At 39.9% G+C, this 23,366-nt stretch overlaps 2 protein-coding genes across 2 annotated transcripts in view; one reads left to right on the forward strand and one right to left on the reverse strand.

The window, feature by feature from the left end:
* NNT (nicotinamide nucleotide transhydrogenase) overlaps positions 1–23,366 on the forward strand; it is a 259,323-nt gene that overhangs the window by 10,360 nt on the left and 225,597 nt on the right. The window lies entirely within an intron of this gene.
* TMEM267 (transmembrane protein 267) overlaps positions 15,188–23,366 on the reverse strand; it is a 31,010-nt gene continuing 22,831 nt past the window's right edge. The window contains exon 3 of the mRNA XM_030881994.2: positions 15,188–16,530. Coding sequence (XP_030737854.1) covers positions 16,195–16,530 — 336 coding nt within the window. The 3' untranslated portion in view covers positions 15,188–16,194. The remainder of the gene's footprint in view (positions 16,531–23,366) is intronic.

Raw genomic sequence — 23,366 nt, forward strand, 5'->3', positions numbered from 1 at the left:
GCTTCTTGTCCATATGTGGTCCTTTAGCATTTGAAATGTGCTAGTCCAAATTCACATGTGCTGTAAGTGTAAAATACACACAGAATTTCAAAGACTTGGTACAAAGAAATATAAAATATCTCGTTAATAATTTTTGTATTGATTATATGCTGAAATGATAATATTTGATATATTGAGTTTCATAAACTATATTATTAAAATTATTCACCTGCTTTTTTACTTTTTTTAATGTGACTACTCAGAAAATTCTAAATTACTTATGTAGCTTACACTATATTTGCATTGGGCAGCGCTACTTTATAAGGTCAAGAGCTCGAGGTCAGAATTGTCCCCCAGCTGTCAAGTTGTGGTACTTAACCAAGCTCTAATTTCACTATCAAGAACTGGAGTTATAATACAATAGGAAATGGGAGCTTTGTGGGCACAGGGCTAGGCCAAGAATGGGAAGACCTAGTCATGCAGAGCAGCCGTTCCAGACTCTGCCACTAAGCAAAGGTCTTAAGACTCTTGCTGAAGTTCTCGGCTGCAGAGGTGACTGTCAAGGCCCATGAAGCTATATGCACCCACCACAACTGAGCAGCCTCTGGACCTAGCAGAGGACCAGGTGCTCTGAAGGTGAGTCAGGGAAGCTGCACAGAAGTTATGTTCTGAAACAGCCACAGTTAAGAAATTATTTTGATTTACAGAAACAACACAGGTACATAAACATTCAGTCACCAGCCTGCCACTGTGCCTGAAGTTCCTGCCCTAAGAGGCCTTCTTGAGGGTGGCTTCTGTGCAGTAGAAAAAAGCCTCTGTTCAGATGAAATGAAGGATGACTATTGGGTAATAGGAGTGATTTTAATCAAACAGGAAGGCTGGGCTCGGTTTTGATGAACCTGGGATTAGACAGACCCTGTGTACTTTTTCGAGAACTCTTACTTGTTTCTCTATTTAACAGGAAAGCTTCCCTTTCACTGTGTGCCTCTCTCCTCTGCTAGGAAATGTCACCATGGGCCTTCCAGGAAAAAGACCTAGGGACAGAATCTGGACTTGGAGAGCACAGGGGCCCCTCCTTGAGTGTCACAGGTTATTAGTACTTTCCCTCTCCTTCCTGGGGGTCACTGCTGAGATGGTGGCTTGGGTAGTGGTAACCTGAAGACAGTTGGTGTGGTTCGTGGAACCAAAAGCATTAAAGCTTGCACTTGTGAAATTACCACCTTTAGAATGGCAGCCTTGGGGCAAGACATTAAGTCAGCCTGGTGTTAAAAAGCAAACCTGACATCCACCAGCAGATCAGTTTGACTGGGGTGAGGGCAAAATTGGGATGGGACTTTGTCTGGAGAGAACATGGTGCAAGCTGTAATTATGGGGTGTGTAGGTCTGTGTGTGACAGGGTGTTCACTAGGCAGATGTGGACCAGAATTAACTGGGAAGGAGTTTCAGGAGTGGTATCACGGCTTCCCTGGTGGCCCAGTGGTTGAGAGTCCGCCTGCCGATGCTGGGGACACGGGTTCGTGCCCCGGTCCGGGAAGATCCCACATGCCGCGGAGCGGCTGTGCCCGTGAGCCATGGCCGCTGAGCCTGCGCGTCCGGAGCCTGTGCTCCGCAACGGGAGAGGCCACTTGTGTGAGAGGCCCGCGTACCGCAAAAACAAAACAAAACAAAACAAAACCGAGTGGTATCAGAGCAACTTTGATTATTTAAATATTGTTATCTGGGCTCAGGGCTTCTACAAAACCAAATGAGGAGGAGCCTGGGAAACGTATGCCTTTAGGACCTAGGGGAAAGGTAGTTGGAGGGTAGAGCAATAGAATGAAAACAGTTTGAGTACAATCTAAAACTGTATGGTTTTGTGTTTTCCATTGTCCTTGGCAAAGAATACCAGGTTGCAAACTTAAAAAAAAAAAAATTTATATATACACTCACACACACACACACACACACACACACACACACACGTGCACATACATATATTTTACTTTACCCGGAAAAACCAAATCGTTTTCACTTTAAAGAGAAGTAAAGTGTGAACCTCCGACTGTCATAAAAATACTTGATGCCATCCAGGCCCTAGAAATGGCCAGTTTGGGTTAGGGAGATGAAGATTTCTAAACAGTAGCTTTCACAAAATAAAATTAATTTCCCTTGAAGATTTGTCTTGAAATAAGTATATAGATTGATATTTTGAAAATCATGTCAACTTTTATTTTTGTTTTATTTTTATTTTTTGGCCACATCACACGGCATGCAGGATCTTAGTTCCCCGACCAGGGATCGAACCCCTGTCCCCTGCAGTAGAAGCGTGGAGTTCTAACCACTGGACTGCCAGAGAAGTCCCCATGTCAACTTTTAAATGTCCTAGAAGAATTTAAAATTTAATGGGCTCCTCCATTAATCTTTGGGTGATGAGAATAATCACCTTTTAACCTCTGTGATATGAAGAGCCAAACAGGGGTCTCTGTTTCAAAACTGAGCTTCAAATACTTTATGGTAGGCTCTGAGTTACCATTTTTGAATATAGTATGTTGTTCCTTCTGATTATAAAATTATATTGGGTCCACTGTAAAAAAATTGGAATATGTAAAAAAATATAAAGAAGGAAAATGTTTAAATATCCAGAAATAAAGTTTCTTAACCTTTGGTGCATATTCCTCCAGTGTTACTTCTGTGCATATTCATTCATTGAATAAACCTTTATTTGGGATCTACTCTTTTTTTTTTTTTTTTTTGCGGTACGCGGGCCTCTCACTGTTGTGGCCTCTCCCGTTGCGGAGCACAGGCTCCGGACGCGCAGGCTCAGCGGCCATGGCTCACGGGCCCAGCCGCTCCGCGGCATGTGGGATCTTCCTGGACCGGGGCACGAACCCGCGTCCCCTGCATCGGCAGGCAGACTCTCAACCACTGCGCCACCAGGGAAGCCCAACATTTGGATGTTTATCTTTTTGATTTTTTATCTGTAAGTATAGTTTATTCTTACAAAAATAGAGTCATATAACACTTTCTGTTTTGTGACTTTAAAAAAATTGAAGTGTAGTTGATTTAGAATATTATAGTAGTTTCAGGTATACAGTATAGTGATTCAGCATTTTTATAGATTACTCTCCATTAAAAGTTATTACTAGATAATGGCTATAATTCCGTGCTATGCAATATACCCTTGTTGCTTATCTATTTTAGACATAGTAGTTTGTATCTATTAATCCTACGCCCCTATTTTGCCCCTCCCCCCTCCGTTTTGTGACTTTATATTAATCAGGAATAGCTCTCCATAGCCAAACCTATGGATCTGCATTGTTGTTGTTTTTTAATAAATTTATTTATTTATTTATGTCTAAGCTGGGTCTTTGTTGCTGCACGCGGGCTTTCTCTCGTTGCAGAGAAAGGGGGCTACTCTTCGTTTCGGTGCGCAGGCTTCTCATTGTGGTGGCTTCTCGTTGCAGAGCGTGGGCTCTAGGCGTGCGGACTTTAGTAGTTGTGGCACACGGGCTTACTTGCTCCACGGCATGTGGGATCTTCCCAGACCAGGGCTCGAACCCGTGTCCCCTGCATTGGCCGGTGGACTCCCAAACACCACCACCAGGGAAGCCCTGTATTGTTTCTTTATCTTGCAAGGGTTTAATAGTATTCAATCACATGGTTTTGCCGTAGTTTATTTACTAGATTCTACTCAGTTTTTGGATATTTAGGTAGTTTGGTTTTTCCCTTTTCTGGTATTTATTACTATTACAGAAATGCTATGATAATAAGTTCTATACACTTTCTTCATTCATCTCAAAATTTTCTTAAATAAATTCTTAGAAATGGAACTTCTCAAAGGGTATGCCCATTTAAGTCACTTTTTAATGTATATTGCCAACTTATCTCACACTGTTTTATATACGTGTGTGCCTCTGCCCTCCAATAGAGTGGGGCTCAGTTAGGATAGGGCCTGTATCTTACTCATCATTATACCCCCAGTGCCTCATTCAGTGCTCAGCAAATACTAGAGGCTTAGTGTTGAATGAACAAGAAATTGGATTATTCGAACAAGCCTTCACTACTTGGGCAAAATCTTGCCAATGTGGTCACAGATGTCCACGGTTGGTACTTGTGGCCTCTTCTGAATATCTATAGTCTAATTGGTAATAATATTTCAAATATACATTTCTCAGAAGGAGTTGTTTTCTATACCACACAGAAAACAAAAAAATTATGCATTGAGTTTTCCTTAAAGCATGGAGGACGGTTAGTTGTAAAAATACATATCACCAGGGAATTTGTATGCTTGAAACAAGGGTCAAGGGTGAATGATTGAGTGAGTGAGAGAGTATGTGATATTTCAGAAACTTGTATTCTTTAGAAATGAGTTAGAACATCTTTCAGCTGAGATGGCTTTTAGGAGAGCCATGCTAGGTCTCTTTCAGTGCCACAGTTTCTGATTTATACTCTTAACTAAATGTTTGATGGGGCTGGGTATCAGGTATGCCAAAGTAAACAGAGCAAAGAATGCAGGACTAAGTAGAAACAGTATAACCTGAGAGCCTCAGTAGGGAATTTCCTTCTCACTGGATTTCTTATTCCTGGTTAACACTGTAGTTTCTGTTCCAGACTTAAATTTATAACTTTTCTTTTTTAGCATTCATGCTTTCCATATATATAAATAATCCAGATTCAGTCCAGTATCATCAGTCTTTTATGATGGTGAGGTACAGAAATATAGTGACTTGCCTAAGATTAGTCAATAAATTGGGAATCAAAGCAGAATAAATACCTCAAGCTAATAAAAACAAGAAGAATCTCCTCAGGAAAATCTGAGAAAGAAGAGCTGTGAGTGATGACTAGTCTTTCTGGATGTTAAAATATATTGTAAATCTACTATCATTAAAAGAGTTACAGTAGACACAAGACACCAGTGCATAAATCCAGAAAATATAACGAGTGAATTTACTACGTAGTAAAGTTAGCATTTTACATCAGGAAAAACTGGATTATTCAATGAATTGTTTGAAACAACTGGTTAACCATGTGAAAAAAAAGTTGAGGCTTTGAATTCCAGATGTATTACATATTTAATGTAAATAAAATATAAAGGTATCCAAAGGAAATATGAACTTAAAAAAATAGAGCAGGAAACAACTTTTTAAGCATAAAACAAGACTCAGAAGTCATAAGGAAAAGAATGAAAAATCTGACTGTACAAAAAAGTGAAATTCTGTCATGGAAAAATAAAACTCTATAAAAGACAAATGGCATAAAGTTGCACGTGGAGGGGGGTGACATTGGTCAGACAACAGACAAAGGGCTATTATATAAAGAGATCTTGTATATCAATAAGGAAGAGGCCAGTGACTTAATGGAAAATTTGGCTGTGGATATGAACATATAGTTCACAGAAATAAGGCTTATAAACATTATTCAACATTATTCAACATTCAAAACTATGTAAACAAATAAAAAGAAAACAAAGTGAGATACATTTTTCACCTATGAGAGTGGCAAAGGTCAAAGTGTGTTAGCAAGTATCTATTTATCACAAGTGGTTAGAAGGAGTGTGATTTGGTGCAAAGTCTTAGGACATTAGTTTGGTAATACCTATCAATTTAAAATGAAGACGTAAGAGTTTGACTATTGGAGTTTATACTACAGACACATGTATGCAAAGATGTAAGCATAAGAATCTCATTGTAGCATTTTTTAATAGTAAACTATTAAAGACAAGCTGCATACCTATCAGTAGGGTGCTAGAAAAATAAATCATGGCACACAACACGATGGACTTTACTGTAGCAGTAAAGATAAGGTGTTGTAAGTAAAGGTCTCTGGTCTGTAAGTGAAAGGGAAAAAAAAGTGGAAAGCAGTGGAAAAATAGTCTTTCTTCTCTACTTTGGCAGACTAATGCCCAACCCCATCACACATTTAATTACAGAGTGTAAATCATGAAACCACCTAAGCACTTAAGAGGACCTATCCTGTCTCTCCTAAAAGCTGTTTCAGCTGGAAGATGTTCTATATTGTTTCTAAAGAATACAGATTTCTGAGATAACATACTCACTCACTGCCCTTGGCCCATGTTTCAAGATATATATCCATATTTTATATATATATATATGTACACTATATATATATCCTTGTGTGTGTGTGTAAGAAGGAAATACAGATGCATGTAGATGTTTTCATATGCATACAAAATTTCTGGAATGATGAGACACAGGTTTTTCCTAGTGGTTGCCTCTGAGGAGGATGAATGTCCAGGGTGGTAGAAAAATCTACTTTTCATTGTATATACTTTTTTATGGTTTGAATTTTTACCAATTATATTTGTTTTTATTGCTGAATAAGATTAGCACAAACTTACTGACTTAAAACAACATCTGTTTATTTATTGGCTCACAGTTTCCACGGGTCAGGAGTCAAGTATGATTTCTTACCTGGATCCTCTGCTCAGCATCTCACAAGCTGCAGTCAAAGTGTCAGCCGTGGTTGCAGTTTCTCCTGAGGCTGGGGGTCCTTTCCAAGTTCCTGTGGTAGTTAGCTTTCATTTCCTCACAGTTGTTGAACTCCTGGTGGCTGGCTTCTTCCAGGCCAGCAAGAGAGTCTGATCTCTAGGTCCTCTTTTAAAGAGCTCTTTTTAAAGAGCTTACCTGATTAGGTGAGGTCCACCCAGGATAATCTCCCTTTTGATTCACTTAAGGTTAGTTTTAGGGACTTTAATTACATCTATTGACTAGAAGCAAGTGACAGGATTCCATGAAGCAGGAGTCACTGGGGTTTTAGAATTCTGCCGAACACACCAACATTACCAACTATAAGACCACCATCGCCACCACAGCAATATCCAATCCTTATGTAGAGCTTATTTCATAGTGGGCACAGTTCCAAACACTTTGCACATATTAAGTCACCTAATGATTAGCGCCATCCTATGAAGTAGGAACTGTTGTTACCTTCATTTTATAGATAAGGAAACAGGCATGAGGTTAAGTGATTTACCCAAGGTTGAAAGCTAGTAAGTATTGGAGCTAGCATTGGAACCCAGGCATTCTATGTTCAGAGTTCTGTGTTCCTTACTACACTATGTATACATTTTTCAAATACAGTGGTAAAAAAAAGTTTTTGACTGAGGCTGCATAACAAATATGCCAACACTTGTGGCTTAAACAACCACAACATTGGGGGAATTCCCTGGTGGACCTGTGGTCAGGACTCCATGCTTCCACTGCAGGGGGCACGGGTTCGATCCCTGGTCGGGAAACTAAGATCTCCTGCATGCCACGTGGGGTGGAAAAAAAAAAAAATCAGCGTTTATTTTGCTCATGAATCTGCACTTGAGGCAGTGGGTGACTCACATCTGCTCCACTCAGCATCACCTGGAGTAATTTGAAGGCTGGGAGCCTGAATCATCTGGAGGGCTTATTCCCATGCCTGGCAGTTCATGCTGGCTGTCAGCTGGGGACCTCGGTTGGTCTCTGCATGGGTCTCTCCATGTGACTAGTTTGTCTTCCTCACAGCCTGGTGGCTGGCTTCCAAGGAGTATCCCATGAGCAAGAGAGTGAACCAGGTGGAAGTTATATGGCCTTCTATGACTTGTCTTGGAAACTTATGCAGGTTCATTTCTATTGCATTCGATTAGCTGGGGCAGTCACAAAGTTCTACACAGGTTGAAAGGAAGGAGAAATAGACTTTACCTCTCGATGGAAAGTGGCAAGGCTCTGGAAAAGCATGAGAACCTGAAATATTGCTGTGAACTGCCTCTAAATGGGTGATTAATGTATTCCTCTATCTCAGTGCTAGCTTGTACCCAAACCACCCCAATAATTTAGCAATTCTTTAAAAGCATCAAAACAAAGGCCCCACGATCTTAAATAATAAAACATCAAAGTAATGTCCATCTTTCTTTTTCCTGTGTTTGTGCTCCTAGGTCACCTTTCCCCTTGCATTTCCCTTAGGGTGGAGAACAAATGAAATTTTAAGCTCCCACCAGGTCTTTGCTGCTGGCTTTGAACCTGGATAATTATATTTTCCTTTTTTTGGCTGACATTTCAGGAAAGAGTCCTGAGTTAGGACTGTCAAGGACATGTCAGCGCATATCTTCTAAGAAAATAGGGAAGGGTGAAATAGATATAACCATTCAGTCATTCATTCAACAAAAAATGTACAGGCATACCTTGGAGACACTGGGTTCTGTTCCAGACTGCACAATAGAGGAAGTACAACAATAAGGTGAGTCAAGCGAATTCTTTTGTTTCCTGGTGCATATAAAAGTTATGTTTAAACTATACTGTGGTCTATTAAGTATGCAATAGCATTATGTCTAAAAAAAAGGTACATACCTTAATTTTAAAATACGTTATTGCTAAAAAATGCTAACCATTATCGGAGCATTCAGGGAGTCATAGTAACTACAAAGATCACAGATCACGGGCCACCATAACATATAATAATGATGAAAAAGTTTGAAATATTGCGAGAATTACCAAAATGTGACATAGAGACACATAGAGTGAGCAAATGCTGGTGGGAAAATGGCACCAATGGACGTGCTCAACGCAGGGTTGCCAAAATCTTCAATCTGTAAAAAATGCAGTACACATCTGCAAAGTGCAATAAAGGGAGGTGTGCCTGTATTGAGTCCCCACCTTGTGTTGAGCACAGCTCTAGGGAAAGAGTAAGAGGTGCAGACAGTGTGTTTGCCCTCAAGGAATCCTTGCTGGTGGAGGGAGAGTGAAAGAAAATCAAAAATTACAATGTTAATTCCTGTGATAGGTTCTGTCCTATTCTGTTCCTCAGGGTGAGCCCTAGGTTACTCTGAAGTGGGGCAAATCAAAACAAGCACCCTTACAGGTCTTCGGTGAATCTTCGTCTTGTCTGGGATTGATGCTTCCTAGAACCCAAGTCCTCAAAAAGGAAGGCTGCTCTTGCATTGGTAATGTAGTTCCCAAACTGTGTGCTGAGGCCCACCCAGGTGCTGAAACGAACTCTTAGAGGTGCTGTGGGATATTCTCAATTATTGAGAGACATACAAGGACAACTGTCGGATGCCACACAACTACCACTGTGAAGTCATTTGGATCCAACCAAATAACAGGCACTATTTGGTATTTCTTTTGGCCTAGTGGTATGTTGAAAAAAATTACTGAGACATTAAGGACATCAACTGTAAACCAAGAAAGTTTGGGAACCTTGAGTACCTCATCTATCAATTTTCCTGATATTTTTCTCCGCAGGGAACACATTGTTTGAGCCATTCCTTCTCAGGGGCAAGGCTTATCACCTGGGCCTCCTTCAGGGCCTTCTCCCTGGGCCTTCAGAGGGCATCCTCATTTCCCACCTCAGTGCCCCGTTTCCCTCCCAGCAGCCCTCTCCCCTCAGCGCTCTGCCATTTCACGGTCCTCCGCACAGGCGCCGGCGCCTCCCTATGGAAATAATCCAGTCTCTGTCCTCACCAGTGCTTTGAGACTTGCAGATTTTGCATCCCCGTCCTTTCCTCCTCTGCCCAGTTACTGCTGCCCAGCAAAGATGGGTGTGGGGGAGAAGCTGTGCAGGGTTAGGGTTGGTTCAACACCCCAAGATTAATTCCCATGCGAACCCCTGGTGAGATGAGAAAGTCCTAACACTTTCATTCACATATCTCTGAACTGGTTTCTTGTTAATTAATATCCTGGGGCTGCTATACTAAGATAGCATTCGCCTTGCCAAGCATCCTGCATTGGTAACAAAGGGTGCACATCCAGATCTGTTCTAGTTACAAGACTTCTCCTCTGGACTTTGTAGTGGTGGTGGTGACGGGGAGTAGTAGGACCAGGAAAGCATTTAGCCTGCATCGTAGTGTGATAGCCACAAAACAGAGGGAGGCAGAACACTTTACTGAAGTGGAACCCTAGCTCAACCTTGGAGGCTGAATTGAGAGGATTTAAATGATTTACTGATAGGACACACTTGTGGTGAGTCTTGAAGGGAGAGTAAGAGCTACCCTGACGCCTGAGCGGGGAAGGAAATGGCTTCCAGTCCAGCATGTGCACAAAGGTGTTGTGGAGCACGGTTCATTCCAGGCACCGCAGAGAGTCCAGTGCTCCATGTAAAGGGGCCAGACCCGAACCAAACAGCTGCAATCAGCGGGAGAGGGACCACATCCCTGGTTTGCTTAAGGTAGGGTGATTTTGCTTACATAGTATTTCTAGTGTTTTATTCTTAGATTATGAGTAGCCAGATTCAGAGGCAAGTGGCACCGAGAACATAGGCTTCTTTTTTTTTTTTTAAATGTTGAGCCTTCTTTCAATTTATTTTATTTATTTTATTTATTTTTGGCTGTGTTGGCTCTTCGTTTCTGTGCGAGGGCTTTCTCTAGTTGCGGCGAGCGGGGACCACTCTTCATCGTGGTGCGCGGGCCTCTCACTGTCGCGGCCTCTCTCGTTGCGGAGCACAGGCTCCAGACGCGCAGGCTCAGTAGTTGTGGCTCACGGGCCCAGTTGCTCCACGGCATGTGGGATCTTCCCAGACCAGGGCTCGAACCCGTGTCCCCTGCATTAGCAGGCAGATTCTCAACTACTGTGCCACCAGGGAAGCCCGAACATAGGCTTCTTATTGCTGTTGTGCCTCTAACCTGCAAAGTTCTTCATGGGAAGGCCGCATGATTACGTGACGGCAGTTAAAACGCAGGAGCCCTTGGATTGAGCTCCCAATTAGAGTCTCCAGGAAAAAAGGCAAACCTGATCATGCCAACCTCAGGCTTAAACCTTTCAATGCTTCCACATTGCCCTCAGCATAAATTCCCAACTTCTTAACAGGTAAACAAGGTTTTCCAGGCCCTAGTCATGGTCAGCTGACTGCCATCAACCCTCACCACTCTCCCACTTCAAACACCCTGCTCCAGCAATGCTGAATTACCTACAATCTGGAGTCTCGCCAGGCTTCTGTAAACACTGTTCCCTCTGCCTGTGGGGATCTTCCCACCCACCTCCCATCACCTCACTCTCACCTTCACTGGAGCTCTCCTGCTTTTCTTTTAGTTTCAGGGAACTCCCCTTTCTTCCATAGTGGGACCTCAGAGGCCCTGCGCTTGCTTATTGCAGCACTTAACACGCTGTACTGAGATGTGCTGTCTCTTGTATGTCCCCACTACTAGCCTAGCTGTTCTTTTAATGTAGAGATTGTCATTTTCCACCATTAGAACATTAGTTTTTAATTGAAAGCCTGAAACACAGCAGGAATACATTAAACATTTGTTTCAGAGCTGACTGAACCGGTGTTATGTGAGGGTAGGTATTGTGTTCATTTTCACCCAAAGGAATGCTGAGTGTTTTACTGGCTAAGAATTTTATGAATTAAAATTTTTTTCCCCCCCACGGAAAATAGAGAAAGGGTATGTATGAAGATTCAGTAGTTCCACATGGAAAAAATAAAGAGAAGTAACAACCAAAAGTGTTAATAGCAGGGGAGAAAAGGACATTATTATCCCAAGGTTAAACTTAACTCTGACAAGTTGGAGGTCATTTCCCCAGAAACTGAGGTTGCCCATTACTAGGACAAGGAGATGAAGGTTATAGAAAGAGCAGGAAGGGAGTCTTGGAAAGCACCTGGCTTATTCCTGATTGGCTTAAAAGAAGACAAATGACCTGTTCAAAGACACCAGGGCTAGAATCAAAGAGTAAGCGGAATAAATGGCCCCAAAGCTCTCTACATCCTAATCCCCGGAACCTGTGAATGTTACCTTACACAGCAAAAGAGGCTTTGCAAATGTGATTAAGAACCTTGAGATGAGGCGTTTATCCTGTATTATTCAGATGGACCCAATCTAATCACACGGGCCCTTAGAGCAGAGAATCTTCCCCAGCTGTGATCAGAGGGAGACATGACTATGGATGGAGGATCAGAAAGATGCAATGTGAAAAGGAAGCTGACCTGCCATTGCAGATGGAATAAGGGCACCACGAGCCAAGGAGTGCAGGCGGCAACTAGAAGCTGAAAGAGGCAAGGAAGCTGAGCCTCCCCTAGAGCCTCCAGGTGGAAGGCATCCCTGCTGATGTCTTGATTTTAGCCCAGTGAGACCTGTGTGGGATTTCTGACATACACAACAGTAAGATAATACATTTGTTTCAAACCACTGAGTTACAGTAATTTGTTACAGCATCAAGAGAAGAGTAATGCAGGCTACACACATCGTAAGCAGGCCAAATAGGCAGGCTTCCCATCTCTTGTCCATAATTTCTTCTCACTCTTCTGTAGTGTTCTTATCCTTTAGAGATCTTGTGGGAGTTATCTAATCCCATCTCACTTGGGTTGATATGTCGAGGTGGGAGCAGAGGGCTTGCGGAGTGATTTGCTCTGGGTTTCACACCTTAGAAATGGCAGAGCCCTTTCCAGAAAGATTGGCCTGGGGCTCGTACAACATTTTGTGAGTCCAGATTGACCAAAGGCAGCCTTGTGCCAATCAGTTTAGAATCTAGAGAAACGACACAGTCTTTGCTGGCCATGGAACAGGCCTAACACTGAGAGACTATTGTTATTGACTCTGGGCAGACAGCCACAGAGCTCCAGGAAGAGGGAAGTATGGTATTTACACATGGCTTTCCAAGAGCAGGGCCTCTGCCGCATACATTGTGGTCCTGATAGGATCTCTTATGAAACTTCAAAAAGCTCCAGTTACTCCCTGCGATTGCGTGAAATAGCTCAGGGTAGCGAGGTTATGACCACTGTCATTTAGATATGCCACCCCTGTATGCGGTCTGTTATGTAACCACTATACCACATTTTTACACTTTATTTAACATCACCCAGACATTTATGGAAAATTTTCTCTGACTTCCACTTTACGTGCATGGTATCAATATTGCTAATCTGAGAACCTGGACAGTGCTTAAATTAAATCAAATGAATATTGAATGAGTAAGGATGTGTGAATTCAGTTGGGTGCTTTCTTTGCGAGCTCACACAGGTATTTGAGGAATATCAGAGTGTTAGAGCCCTAATCTGACATTCCCCTCCTTTTCAGGCCATCACGGGGCAGACGGAATTGGAAGGCTGCCCAAACCTTGAAGCAGCGTTAATTAGCGCTGCTGGGTATATAAGCCAAATAACTCCTTGCAAGATCAGTCAAAAGGGTAATATGCTTCAGAAACCCTTTGATTATTATCATGATCCCTGGGAAGTAAAGAAATGCCAAGGGACGCATGTGGCAATGCTGTGGATTTACGCAAAGTGCAAAGTAACTGTGGAGATGGATTATTAACAAGAGTTTCTCAGATCAGTGAAATGCTGTGCACTTCCTGGCTTGTGGCTGGATCTAACGTGGGCAGATATTCTGAGGCTCGGCTTGTCTAGTACAATATTTGGGAAAAAGTTGTTTGGCAGCGAGCAAAGTATTATTAAGTACCCAGCCAAAGTTAGATAGTATGAATTGTAGTAGGCCAAGTCAGCATGGATCCATAACTACTTTAAAGACATGTAATCTAAAGGAGAACTGGGGAAAGCAGGCTGTGGATTATTCTGGGTTGGCTAATTGGATAGCACACAAGAAAGTCTGGGGTATTAGGGGATTGACATAGTAACTTACACACTGCATATGTGGAGCCAGGACAGAATTAAATGTACCCAGAAGCGGGCTGGTGGACCTGCTGACAAAGGAAGGTTAAGAAAAATTAAACATATCAGTAAGGCAAAGAGTTGGCTCAATGAAGAGAAGGGAGGGGAGAAAAAGGAAGTTAAACAGGATGTGTCTAGAGCAGTGGCTCTTAAAGGATGGTTCCTGAACAGCAGCATCAATATCAATTGGGACCTTGCTGGAAATGCAAATCCTCAGGACGTACCAAGTCAAAATTCTGGGGTGGGCCTCAAGCAATCCCTGTTTTAACAAGCCTTATAGGTGATTCTGATGTATGTCAGTTTGAGAACTACTGGTTTAGAAAAAGGAGACGAAGTTGGAGCTCTCCTAGATGAGCAGTGTCACCTAAAAAGGAGGTACAGAGGCCTACTGTGCTGGTGGATGGCTGATATGATGTGACGAGAGTTAGTGGTACAGAAGAAGAGGGGATACTGAAGTCCCGATTTCAGGTGAGTCATCTGATGACTGAGGATAAAATCAAGGGTTAGAATAAAAGGGAAAAAAGTGATCCAGTTGCTCATATCATCAAAGAAGGTGAAACTGAGTCTTAGAGGGTAGCATGTGAGGGTGAAGAGGGTTTGGAACGAATAATGAGATATCAAAGGAAGAAGACAGAATTGTGTTGGATAAATGGTTTAGCTGTGACAGTGAGCAAGTACCAGAATAGCCCCTATTCCTCTACCCTTCAGTTGGGAAAAATGGGAAAAACAAAGTAATTGTTCCACCAGCCAAAAGAGAAAGGAGCCAAGAAGTATGTGTCTGATTGGGAGAAAGAGGGTGGCTGCCTGGGAGAAGAGAGGTCTAAGTTAAAGAAAGGAGGTGTGGATAAATGGGAGTTTTAACCATACACAACTGAGGTTCTTAGCCCACCACTAAAAGAAAGTAGGCTTGGGATGAGTAGAAAATAGTTCAGTGGTGGAAGTTCTCCTGAGTAGCCAGCATAATGAACATGGCTCAAGAAAACAGTAGATCGGGAGGTCAGATCAGTGAAACAGCCAAGAGAGAACACTAAGTGAAAGGAGGACGTCTGGAGAATGGAGAAAACACACCCGTGCAAAGAAGATACAATCCAACTTTCAACATAAGTTGTACTGAAGCAAACTCTTTCTCTAAGAAAGGGGACAAAATGGCGGCATGGGAAGTTGCTTACTATATCTCTAGAGGTTACAACTGCAGCTTTCAGAGACCACTTAGAGGACAAGGAACATTTCTGATGAGGTAGGAACAAAGATAAAGATAAACCCACACTTAAAATTTTCAGTTATTGTTTAAGCAAGGACTCATGGTCAAAGTGAGTTCCCATTCTAATAAAGTTAGGACAACCCCCAAAATGTCAATGTGACATTCTTAAATAAGGCCTTATATTTTTATGATATTCATTTGTTTAATATGGAGAAATTAAAAAAGGGAGAGTTTTGTGATTTAGTCAGAAAGAGTTACACAACATATATGCTTTATTTCCAGGGATTTCTAAAATCATATGCTTTTTAAAAATCTCTACCTTAATCAAATTTACCCCCACTATATAATGTTTACTATTAAACCAACTAAATTGACAATAATTGCTCTCAAAAGACAATAATACATTGTAAGAGCTAATAAATTATAAAATATAACAGATTGCAACCAATTGCTTAACAACAAAAAGTAAAGAGGCTGACCCTTTATAACAATTTACAGAACTCTGTTTAACTTAATGAGAAAAATCTGCTTTGGATAAGGCACTGTTTCATCACTTCTCAGAGATTAAGGCACACAGTCACCAGCATTACAAACACAAATGTGTAAGAAAATCTGAAGACAGCAGCTGGTACAAATGCTACCAAAAAACAGGTGCCTTTGGGGCACTGATTGTTATGTCAAAGTATATTAAACTGTGCAAATGTAAAACTTACAGCAACTCAATTTTCCTTCTCTAATAAAGGTTAATCATTTTTAACAGAAGATAACCTGAAAGAACAAAGGAAAAAGTCAATTTCCTAAAACTACTTTTTTGAAAAAAAATTGTTTTGTCTCTTAGTATCAGGCAAATTTTAAAAAAATGATTTAACTGGTATAATATTTTAGAATAGTATGTAAACAAATTGATAGCAACTAAAACAATTTTAATGGCACATTCAGGAGTTTACATTTGAAATGACATTATTGGTTAGGTCCTTTTTTGTGGATTTTATGGTTATGAGTCAAGTATCAATATTTTGTTAATGTTAATTTTAAACAAATATTTTGTTAAATTTAGTTATGTTTTTCAAAACAGTTAAAACTCCAACACATGAGATTTGAGGGCAAAGATAATGAAAAAATACTACTTTGGTAGAATGTTACTACAGTCAACATATTATAATAATTATTTCCTAAAGTTATTTCTGAAACAATAACCTAGGTCTAATGTTACTGTCTTTTAAGAATATTATAACATAAGTGCACAAAAGCAGTTTCTGCCAGTAATCACAACTCACTAAAGCACTTGGCAAATTAAACTTCAGTCAGGATCAAAATATATGAAATAAAGAAATGTTAGCATTCATTATACATCTTATAATTAATATAAGTACCTAACATGTTTTTAAAATTCACTTTAATGTTGGCTGTCATTATCTCAACCATTGGTTCTTTAAGACTGCCATATGGTTATCTCAGACATCAATATAATTTCCATGTTTTGAAGACATCACTTGGCTCGTCCCTGTGAAATACATAACAAATGAACAGATGTGAGGTAAAGATGATGTGATTATTACATAAAGCCAAAATGGCAAAGGAGAAGTTTCTCCAAATGGGCATATCCACAAGCCATGGCGAATTGCATCTCGAATATGGTGTGAGGTCCAGGATATAAAAAACATCCAGGGAAGACAGCACCATGAATCTTTGAGCTTGAAAAGGTGCATCATAAACTTCAGGGTCAGAACCACAGCGGGTATCACAGTAGAACAGTGAAGGAAAGGTCTTCGTGGAAGAGTAATAGCAGCCTGCACAGGGAAAGCAGTAGCTAGTATCATTTCCTTCTTGGCAAACAAAATTTTATAGCTGCTTCCTAATATTGTAACCATCTGTTTTCCTGCAGGCTATTGGAAATGCAAAGGAAACGTTTTCTATGCCACCTCCTCCAAAAACACTTTGCACTAAAAATGAAATCACGATCTCAGGAACATGTGATTAATTTTTAAAAGCTTCCTATTATTTACTTAGAAAAGTCACAATACAAACAGTTTATATCCTAAATATATGGTTAGTGTAAACTTGGACTTTAAAAAAATTGTCTGGGACCTCTAAGAGTATTGAAAAAGTCTCACAACTGAATAAAATATTCTTCAATTAAACTTTTTAAAATTGAAGTATAGTTGATATATAATGTTATATTAGTTTCAGGTGTACAACATATATTTTTATTGATTATACTCCATTTAACGTTATTATAAAATACTGGTTATATTCCCTGTGCTGTAAATTACATCCTTGTATCTTAATTATTTTATACCTAATAGTCTGTACCTCTTAATCTCCTTCCCCTATCTTGTCCCTCCCCCACCCCATTCTTCAATTAATATATGCATAAAAGATGAGTATTTTTGTTGTAACCTTTTATATTAGCCTTGAATACTTTCAGAATTTATTTATAACAACATTTAGAGGCAGTATATTATTTTAAACAAGTATTTGAAAGTTGAGTTAAATAAACCAATAGCATTTCTAAACCATTGTAAAAATGTAATCAATATCTAAACAAATGAAAATTTCAGGCTTAACACCTGAATGATCCATGAGTAAGGTTTCATTCTCACACATTCTAAAGGCTAATTTCCAACTAGATAATTTCTAATAAAAATAAAGCTGAAGATAGAGAAGATTGCCTGATTTGGAATCTCCCCACACATCTTCAAAAACACTACAGAACAATGACAAATAAAACTATACCAAGCCCCACTTAGCATAGCCAGAAGTCAGAGAATGCCCAAACTTCAATTACTCTAAAGTATTAAACACCAAGTTAGTGAGCACTCTCTCACACTCCCCACTCAAGCCAAAAAAAACTGCATTGAAGAAAGATAAGGGGAAATCTAAGATTGATCTAAAGTTACCACTAGAAAGAGAAAGTTCAACCCAAGTGTGGGGTCCTCGTACATAAGAGCACTAACTACACAGAAAGGACTTAAAAGTGGGCACGATTCAAGGCTCTGAAAAGCATTAGTTTTCCAGGAGAAGATGGTACAAAGGAAGGGAGAGGTAGCCTTTGGAGACTCGGGTGGTAAAGGGAAAAAAGAAGTAGTAAAGGCAAAAGTCAGGTTCCTATTTTTTAAAAAATAGAGGACACAACCTTCCCACCACATTAAAAAAAAATCATCCATTAAAGAGACTGTACCTTGCAACACTGTCAAATCAGACCAACCTTAAACTGGGTATCTTGTAAAGCCACTCCTTAAACCAGTATTCTTTAATCCCCACCTACCCGCTGAACATCAAAGAGTTTATTTATTCTACATTCCTAATTACCTCTCCCTACTCCTCCACATTTTTAGTTGTTTTATTTTTACTTTGTCAGAACACATAACATTTCTGTATTATGCCATTTTAGCCTCCACCTTTGTTTTTAAGTTATATACCCACAATATATCATGCTCCTCAATAGCAGCGTGGGATGGGGGGCAGGATGGGCTACAGTAATCAGTACTTGGTGGAGAGCAATAGCCTCATGTTGAGATGATTAGCAGTTGTGCTCTGGATGTGTGGAGGGATACTGACTATTCACAATTTCATTTGTGAAGTCTATTTATATTAATAGTTGCTAAGGAAGAAACAAGAAGTTTCTGTTGCTTGCCTAATTTCTAAAATATTCATGCAAATTTTTCATTCATAGATAAATAATAAACCAAAGACATATCATAAAATTATACAAGTAAAAATAGATATCTTAAAAATAGAAGTAGCGACCCACCACCAGTCCCTCCCATCAGGAAGCTTGCACAAGCCTCTTAGATAGCATCATCCATCAGAGGGCAGACAGCAGAAGCAAGGAGAACTACAATTCTGCAGCCTGTGGAAGGAAAACCACATTCACAGAAAGATAGACAAAATGAAAAGGGAGAGGACTATGTACCAGATGAAGGAACAAGATGAAACTCAGAAAAACAACTAAATGATGTGGAGATAGGCAACCTCCCAGAAAAAGAATTCAGAATAATGACACTGAAGATAATCCAGGACCTCGGAAAAACAATGGAGGCAAAGATTGAGAGGATGCAAGAACTGTTTAACAAAGACCTAGAAGAATTAAAGAATAAACACCTAGAAGAATTAAAAACAAACAGAGATGAACAATACAATAACTGAAGTGAAAGATACACTAGAAGGAATCAATAGCAGCATAACTGAGGGAGAAGAATGGATAAGTGACCTGGAGGACAGAATGGTAGAATTCACTGCCGTGGAACAGAATAAAGAAAATAAGAATGAAAAGAAATGAAGACAGCCTAAGAGACCTCTGGGACAACATTAAATGCAACAATATTCACATTTTAGGGGTCCCAGAAGGAGAAGAGAGAGAGAGAAAGGACCCAAGAAAATATTTGAAGAGATTATTGTCGAAAACTTCACTAACATGGGAAAGGAAATAGCCACCCAAGTCCAGGAAGCACAGAGAGTCCCAGGCAATATAAACCCAAGGAGAAACATGCCGAGACACACAATAATCAAACTGACAAAAATTAAAGAAAAATTATTAAAAGCAACAAGGGAAAAATGACAAAAAACATACAAGGGAACTCCCATAAGGTTAACAGCTGATTTCTCAGCAGAAACTCTACAAGCCAGAAGGGAGTGGCACAATATATTTAAAGTGATAAAAGGGAAGAACCTACAACCAAGATTACTCTAACTGGCAAGGATCTCATTCAGATTTGACAGAGAAATCAAAATCTTTACAGACAAGCAAGAGCTAAGAGAATTCAGCACCACCAAACCAGCTCTACAACAAATGCTAAAGGAACTTCTCTAAGTGGGAAACACAAGATAAGAAAAGGACCTACAAAAACAAACCCATGACAATTAAGAAAATGGTAAAAGGAACATACATATCGATAATTACATTAAACATAAATGGATTAAATTCTCCAACCAAAAGACACAGGCTCACTGAATGGATACAAAAACAAGATCTATATATATGCTGTCTAAAAGAGGCCCACTTCAGACCTAGGGACACATACAAACTGAAAGTGAGGGGATGGAAAAAGATATTCCATGCAAATAGAAATCAAAAGAAACCTGGAGTAGCAATACTCATATCAGACAAAATAGACTTTAAAATAAAGGATATTACAAGAGACAAGGAAGGACACTACATATGATCAAGGGATCAATCCAAGAAGAAAATATAACAATTATAAATATGTATGCACCCAACATAGGATCACCTCAACACATAAGGCAACTACTAACAGCTATAAAAGAGGAAATTGACAGTAACACAATAATAGTGGGGGACTTCAACATCTAACTTACATCAATGGACAGATCATCCAGACAGAAAATTAATAAGGAAACACAAGCTTTAAATGAAACAATTGACCAGATACATTTAATTGATATTTATAGGACATTCCATCCAAAAACAGCAGATTACACTTTCTTCTCAAGTGCACACGGAACATTCTCCAGGATAGATCACATCTTGGGTCACAAATCAAGCCTCAGTATATTTAAGAAAATTGAAATCATATCAAGCGTCTTTCTGACCACAATGCTATGAGATTAGAAATCAATTACAGGGGAAAAAACGTAAAACACAAAAACATATGGAGGCTAAAAAATACGTTACTAAATAACCAAGAGATCACTGAAGAAATCAAAGAGGAAATTAAAAAATACCTAGAGACAAATGACAATGAAAACACGATGATCCAAAACCTATGGGGTGCAGCAAAAGCAGTTCTAAGAGGTAAGTTTATAGCAATACAAGCCTACCTCAAGAAACAAGAAAAATCTCAGCTAAACAATCTAAACTTACACCTAAAGGAACTAGAGAAAGAAGAACAAGCAAAACCCAAAGTTAGTAGAAGGAAAGAAATCATAAAGATCAGAGCAGAAATAAATGAAAAAGGGCTTACCTGGTGGCGCAGTGGTCAAGAATCTGCCTGCCAAGGCAGGGTACATGGGTTCAAGCCCTGGCCCAGGAAGATCCCACATGCCATGGAGCAACTAAGCCCAGGTGCCACAACGATGGAGCCTGAGCTCTAGAGCCCACAGCCACAAGTACTGAGCCCACGTGCCAGGACTACTGAAGCCTGCATGCCTACAGCCTGTGCTCTGAAACAAGAGAAGCCACAACAATGAGAAGCCCGCAGACCGCAATGAAAAGTAGCTCCCGTTCACCACAACTAGAGAAAGCCTGCACAGCAACGAAGACCCAACACGACCATAAATAAATAAAGAAATGAAATAGAAACAAAGAAAACAATACCAAAGATAAATAAAACTAAAAGGTGGTTCTTTGAGAAGATAAACAAAATTGATAAACCTTTACCCAGACTCATCAAGAAAAAGAGGGAGAGGACTCAAATCAATAAAATTAGAAATGAAAGAGGAGAAGTTACAACAGACACTGCAGAAATACAAAGCAGCATAAGAGACTACTACAAGCAACTCTATGCCAATAAAATGGACAACCTGGAAGAAATGGACAAATCCTTAGAAAGGTAAAACCTTCTAAGACTGAACCAGGAAAAAACAGAAAATATGAACAGATCAATCACAAGTAATGAAATTGAAACCATGATTAAAAACCTTCCAACAAACAACAGTCCAGGACCAGATGGCTTCACAGGTGAATTCTATCAAACATTTAGAGAAGAGCTAACACCCATCCTTCTCAAACCTTCCAAAAACTTGCAGAGAAAGGAACACTCCCAAACTCATTCTATGAGGCCACCATCACCCTGATATCAAAACCAGAAAAAGATACTACAAAAAAAGAAAATTACAGGGCTTCCCTGGTGGCGCAGTGGTTGAGAGTCCACCTGTCGATGCAGGGGACACGGGTTCATGCCCTGGTCCGGGAAGATCCCACATGCCGCAGAGCGGGTAGGCACATGAGCCATGACTGCTGACCCTGCACGCCCGGAACCTGTGCTCCACACGGGAGAGGCCACAACAGTGAGAGGCCCGCGTACCACCAAAAAAAAAAAAAAAAAAGAAAATGAAAATTACAGACCAATATCACTGATGAATATAGATGCAAAAATCCTCAACAGAATACTAGCAAACAGAATCCAACAACACATTAAAAGGATCATACACTATGATCAAGTAGGGTTTATCCCAGGAATGCAAGGATTCTTCAATATACGCAAATCAATCAATGTGATACACCATATTAACAAACTGAAGGATAAAAACCATATGATCATCTCAATAGATGCAGGAAAAGCTTTTGATAAAATTCAACACCGATTTATGATAAAAACCCTCCAGAAAGTGGGCATAGAGGGAACCTACCTCAACATAATAAAGGCCACATATGACAAACGCACAGCAAACATCATTCTCAATGGCGAAAAACTGAAAGCATTTCCTCTAAGATCAGGAACAAGACAAGGATGTCCACTCTTGCCACTATTATTCAACATAGTTTTGGAAGTCCTAGCCACGGCAATCAGCGAAGAAAAAGGAATAAAAGGAATACAAATTGCAAAAGAAGAAGTAAAACTGTCACTGTTTGCAGATGACATGATACTATACATAGAGAATCCTAAAGATGTCACCAGAAAACTACTAGAGCTAATCAATGAATCTGGTAAAGTTGCAGGCTACAAAATTAATGCACAGAAATCTCTTGCATTCCTGTACACTAACAACGAAGGATCAGAAAGAGAAATTAAGGAAACAATCCCATTCACCATTGTAACAAAAAGAATAAAATACCTAGGAATAAACCTACCTAAGGAGGTAAAAGACCTGTACTCAGAAAACTATAAGACACTGATGAAAGAAATTAAAGGTGACAAAAACAGATGGAGAGACATACCGTGTTCTTGGATTGGAAGAATCAATATTGTGAAAATGACTATACTACCCAAAGCAATGTACAGATCCAATGCAATCCCTATCAAGTTACCAATGGCATATTTTACAGATCTAGAACAAAAAATCTTAAAATTTGTTTGGAGACACAACAGACCCCGAATAGCCAAAGCAGTCTTGAGGAAAGAAAAACAGAGCTGGAGGAATCAGACTCCCTGACTTCAGACTATATTACAAAGCTACAGTAATCAAGACATTATGGTACTGGCACAAAAACAGAAATATAGATCAATGGAACAGGATAGAAAGCCCAGAGATAAACCCACGCACCTATGGTCAACTAATCTATGACAAAGGAGACAAGGATATACAATGGAGAAAAGACAGTCTCTTCAATAAGTGGTGCTGGGAAAACTGGACAGCTACATGTAAAAAAATGAAATTAGGACACTCCCTAACACCACCCACAAAAATAAACTCAAAATGGATTAGAGACCTAAATGTAAGACTGGACACTATGAAACTCTTTGAGGAAAACATAGGGAGAACACTCTTTGACATAAATCACAGCAGGATCTTTTTTTATCCACGTCCTAGAGTAATGGAAATAAAAACAAATGGGACCTAATGAAACTTAAAAGCTTTTGCAAAGCAAAGGAAACTACAAAGAAGGGAAAAAGACAACCCTCAGATGGGAGAAAATATTTGCAAACGAATCAACGGACAAAGGATTAATCTCCAAAATATATCAACAGCTCATGCAGCTCAATATTAAAAAAAAAACCAATCA

Source organism: Globicephala melas, chromosome 3, assembly GCF_963455315.2.
Source record: "Globicephala melas chromosome 3, mGloMel1.2, whole genome shotgun sequence".
Taxonomy (NCBI): domain Eukaryota; kingdom Metazoa; phylum Chordata; class Mammalia; order Artiodactyla; family Delphinidae; genus Globicephala; species Globicephala melas.